This window comes from Lygodium microphyllum, unplaced genomic scaffold, assembly GCF_053477565.2.
Source record: "Lygodium microphyllum isolate KBCC unplaced genomic scaffold, Lygodium_microphyllum_v1.1.10 scaffold_33, whole genome shotgun sequence".
Lineage (NCBI taxonomy): Eukaryota > Viridiplantae > Streptophyta > Polypodiopsida > Schizaeales > Lygodiaceae > Lygodium > Lygodium microphyllum.
Genome location: NW_028229516.1, coordinates 1,827,577 through 1,832,617, shown reverse-complemented (window position 1 = coordinate 1,832,617; position 5,041 = coordinate 1,827,577). Strand labels below are relative to the sequence as shown.

At 42.3% G+C, this 5,041-nt stretch overlaps 1 protein-coding gene across 1 annotated transcript; it reads right to left on the bottom strand.

The window, feature by feature from the left end:
• Positions 1-2,420: 2,420 nt before the first annotated feature.
• LOC148009197 (putative pentatricopeptide repeat-containing protein At3g28640) lies at positions 2,421-4,532 on the bottom strand. The gene is made up of 2 exons (XM_087673691.1): positions 4,065-4,532; positions 2,421-2,543 (listed from the first exon to the last, which is right to left on the bottom strand). The coding sequence occupies exons 1-2, from the start codon at positions 4,530-4,532 to the stop codon at positions 2,421-2,423; spliced, it is 591 nt and encodes a 196-aa protein (XP_087529817.1).
• Positions 4,533-5,041: the final 509 nt, after the last annotated feature.

Sequence of the window (5,041 nt, the reverse complement as noted above, 5' to 3'; positions counted from 1 at the left end):
GCCTCATGCAAGGAGTCCCTGTTTCTTGGATGATTTACTCCAACAGTCATAAATTGAACAGCTCACATACCATCCTTACTGCGTATCCATGCATAGGCTGAGCCATCATCCATCACTTTCGTCTCCATTCTTGCTTCTGTAATGAAAGGCTGTCCAAGAATAATTAGATAAGAGCAAGAATCCTGAACAAAGCAATGATAATCCTCTTCAACATTGCCAATAGAAATTCTGATACTTGGACAAGCAACATATATATCACCAGAAGTATTATTAGCTGCTCTCATGCTCCAGCCATGCTCTGCATCCATAGGCCACTTGCCACTCTCATAAACACCTTAAGCAATAAGATTAATCTCGGAACCATGATCGACTAAAGCGACCAAAGGAATCTGTTTCTCTCCAATCCTTACCACCGTCTCAGTGGTTGCTCTAGCCCAATGACTGCGTGAAAAATGGCTTCTAGGAATGAGGATAGGGGTATCATCATCGTCATACTGCATAGGCTGAAATATTTTCTCCAACTGCAGATTGATAGGAGCATTCTCAACCATCACTGCATCATCATGCTCTTCCCCAATAGCTCCATGCCATAACCCTTGTAAAGCAGGTCCTTCCATTGCATGTCGTTTCCTCCACAAAAGATCCTGCATCTGATCCTGTATTTCTCTTCTAGTAATCCCAAGAGCTTCACCAACAATAAAAGTGACTTCACTATTTAAATTTCTTTCATGAAAAATCTTACTCATATCCGTCTGCATATCAAGGTCTAACAAGAGCTTGAATCTTGGATCCTTTCTTGGTTGTCTCTTTTCTTTTATCTGCTTGTCTGCCATAGGTTGTTCAGGACCTGATTGTGCTGGAGAACTCGTTATAGGTGGAGCTGTAACAGGTGGTGAAACAAAGTCACCCCCTCTAGTCTTTTTGGAGATGCTAAGACCCTCCTCATCTCTTCTTCTCTTTTCCTCAACCATGGCATCTAAACCCTATGTTTTCACCATATAAGCAAAAATAGAATAACTGTCAACAGGAGAATCCCATCCTGTTTCTCCTCGGATGCTGGAGCCCACACAAGTCATAGTGGATGCCTGAAATTTTCCTCTTCTCGCTATCTCCAAGGTAGAGGACCATAAAGCAGAGTCTCCATCTGATTTCTGCTAAAGCTGGACTCCATAGGCTGAAGCAACTCCTCTAACACTCACATAAGCTGATCATGCAGCCACATCATCAACGAGCTTCTTCATGCCTCCCTTACCAAAGTTCATGTCAAGAGGAGCACCAGTCTTTGTTAGCCATATCTTCCCATCTTGTCCCCAAAACACTACGTTCTTCTTACGCGCTTCCTCAAAAGCATCACAATCTTTGCAGTGTTGGTGCTCTGTACTATTGCACCAAATACATCGTCTCCCTTTTCTTTGGACTGTTGAAAAAGCAGTCACTAGAGCAGGTGCTATAGCAGGTACTGACATAAGTTGCTCTTTTAACTTCCCAACTTCAGCTTTGACTGCCTCTATTGTCAAATCTACCAAGCCTTTAATAATATCATCTACTGATAAGGGCACTGGAGCAGCAAGAACTGATGGATTTATAACAGGAGGAGTAGGCTTAGGCATAGAACTTACAGCAAGGGTAGAAGTAGAGGTATCCAAGGATTTTTCAGAAGCAGATCCTGTATTACGATGCAATCGTACCCTCTTGCGCTGCTTCTTAACAAGCGCATTCACAGCATCAATGACATGTCTCCACTCGGTCTTTAAACTTGAATTGGTAGCTTGATCTTCCAAAAGATCATCCAACTTTTCCTGTAAATCAACATCAGTAGCTTGTAAAAATAATTCCACTTTCTGCATCTCCAAAGCTTGCTGCTCAATTCCCTCCAACTAATCATAGCGGCTCTTAAACTCTCGCAAAAGGGCGGTAACTGAAAGTCCCTTATTAGGCATAAAAACCCATGCTAAGAAATTCCTACGGTTCATAAGACCTATATCCTCCAGGAAATATTCATCTTTTAATGCCTTCTTAAACTCTGTCCAATCAGCATGTGTTCCTTGAATTACTGAAATTTGGACTTCAAGCGCGCGAACCACGATCCGCAAGAAGTAGCAGCTCCAAACGTCTTGAGAAACCCCAAAAAACTTCATCTTTTCTTAATACACATGGAGGTAAGTTGAAACTTGTTGGCCATTGAGCTGTTTCATCTCCTGTTGGACAGCCTTCAAGGCATCCATGGCATCACTATCGCGTTTTGCGTGTGCTTGTTGCTGCATATAAGATGTAAATGACTGAAACAGATGCTTCATGACATTCTCGTCCGTCATCTCTTCTTGCGAGTCTCCCATCTTGTTGGAAATTGACAGAGAGCTTTCACATTGGGTTCACCAGAAATGTCATGGAGTTCGTACAAGAGCTGATGAACACGGAGTTCAAGAGGACAGAAGTTCAACCTCTTGAGATCCATACTTGAGAATGTAAATAGCCTCGTCAAGCTTCATGCCGCTGTGGTAAGCTGCATTCCCTTTTTTTATTCTCCAATCTGAGTACAAATCCTACATCAACAAACAAAAAGCAAGTGTTGCCAGAGAAGTGGTCTGCTCTTTACGTACTGTAAACCAGTAAGATAATGGACTTTACTTTCCCTTGTATATCTACAAACATGCCCTGCTAAGAAGGTAAAGCTCCTTTCGTAGACTGTGACTAACTAATAACCTCTTCTATCTGGTTAATATTTCCATTTATAATTGCTCTATTTCTCAGTAAGCTTGCTCCAGGTATTCCTGATTGGGGAAAACCCCTTTTTAGTCATGCACATTATCTGTGTCTGTCCAATACTTCTCCACAAATGGATTTGTATCATAGAAGAAAAAAAAATCAACGTAGCTTGCACTTTCTTTCGAGGATTCATCCAGCTGATGCCTCACAGAAAATGATCTTTCACAATTCCACTAGAAGTCATTCACAGTCAGTTGTCTCAAAACCATCAGCCCCAAAAAATGCTCCATTCGTAGACCACTGTCGATGAATTATGAGTATAAAGTCAAAAGAAATGACAAAGCATTACAATCTGTCCACTGCATTATAATAAAGCGTAAGAACTCACTCTCCAGGGTAAGATGTATAAATGCACCAAGTAATTCAACCAGATTCAGGAATGAACTGCATGGCCGATATCTAGTCAAGCATCTTCCACAAGATACGTCTCTTCCATATGTACTGTGGTTATTAGATACAAGCACAAAAAGCATCAAAGCTTAGACAGCTTGATCAGTATCCATCCTGCTTTGCTAGAACATGCATGCTACAGTTAGCAAGGAATAATGATGCCTCATGGCTGCGAATCCTGATCAAAGGGGCGAGATCCAGAGACATAAGCCATCCCAAGAACCCTTGAAACTCATGGGAATGGAGAGATCTGGTCTGATGAAGCGGGCCTGAAGACGAGGTAAAACAGATGGCTAACCATTGATGAGTATCGAGGGGCGAAGCCAGAAACTTCAATCGGTCCTTTTCAGCAGGACCCAAGGCGTGAGCTATTAGAGTCACAGTTTTCAAACCAGCCCTTCACACCATTGCAATCGACTGGTTCTTTTAATGGAGCAAAAAATTCATTGTCGAGCTCCTCAAATTGAATTGGCCTTTTGTCTTCTGCTTTCATCTTCAACTTTGATCATTGTCCTTGATCATCGTCCTCTCTCCCTATAAGCAGCTGTTGTGTATCCAAATAATAAGCAGCATGCTTGCCTAAACTGCGAGATCTTTTCTGCCCATATTTTCCTGTACCTAGCCTCCCGCTTTTTCAAGTGAGCTCACTTGTTCCTTCAGCACTGTCACCTCCGTATTCTTTACATTTAAGTTTCCTGTTATAACCCTGTTATTTTGTAAAACACCTAATTTTTAGCATTTTTTTTCAAAAGCTGCATGGCGAAGCAAAAAGATCATGTTCCCTCTAGGAAAAGCTCCTCCACTCCCATATTAGCACATCCTTTTTCTCCTTCGACAAGTGTTGTTTTTACATTCCCTTCCCCCTCAAATAGTAGGCATGAGTGACTGCACGCATTCAGCATGCACACAAAAGAACTTGGGTCTGGGAGCACACCCTCATCTTGCATCTGCTCAAAACAGTCTAACACATTTCCAATCTTCCCTTGTAAAGCATAACTTGTAATAAGGGCATTCCAAGTTATTGCATTCCGAACACGAAGCTCATCCAACACTCCCTGTGCTTTGCCAAATGCACCACACTTGGCATACATATCCACCACAACAGTCCCAAGCAGAATATCACTTTGCAACCAACCTAGTCTGACAATTTCATCATGAACTTGTTGGCCCTTGGCAAGTGTTCCTATGTCAGCACATGCTTTCAAGGCATAGATAAATGAGACTGCATTGGGAGAGTGACCCTCAGATTGCATCTTATCAAAGAACTTTAGTGCTTCTTCACCTGGCCCATGCTGTGCATACCCAACAATAAGTGCATTCCAAGAGACTACATCTCGACAAGGAAACCCGTCCAACACTCCTTGAGCTTTTCCCATTGCACGTGATATTCTTGAATTTACACATTTGTCTTCATAGCTTAAATGTCGGCTTTATACAAAACTTTGATTCCACGGTATCCTGCACTTTTCTTGAAGTTCATCATTGAAATTAACAGCTGATAATATTCTTTGGCATCAGTTTTTCATATTTTTCTGATACACACACAACATGCACACAAACAGAAACACACACAAACATGAACACACAAGTGGAGTATGTACATTGGATGTGGGTACTGAAAAGGACAGAAAGATAATGCAGCAATCAAACACAATGAAACACACATGAACAGATAACACAGATGCACAATAAAAATGGAGGTGCTCACGGCTCGGATGAGCAGCAGCACGACACTGAAAGGCAAGGAATTTACGGCCAGATCCCCCTCTAGCACCCAAGCGTCCTCGTTCTCTAAGTAGCGCTCAACAAAGAGACCTCTCACAGCGAGTTCGGTCCACATCCCCGGTGCGGTTAACAACCCCCTTGGTTAGGGTCAGGCAGGTAG

What these genes read in the sequence shown, in the direction of transcription:
- LOC148009197 (XM_087673691.1), bottom strand. Translation starts at nt 4,532, where the DNA reads ATGGGAAAAGCTCAAGGAGTGTTGGACGGGTTTCCTTGTCGAGATGTA. An exon ending in TCCCAGACCCAAGTTCTTTT is followed by an intron (nt 2,544 to 4,064) that starts GTGTGCATGCTG and finishes TTGTTGATGTAG; the next exon opens with GATTTGTACTCAGATTGGAG.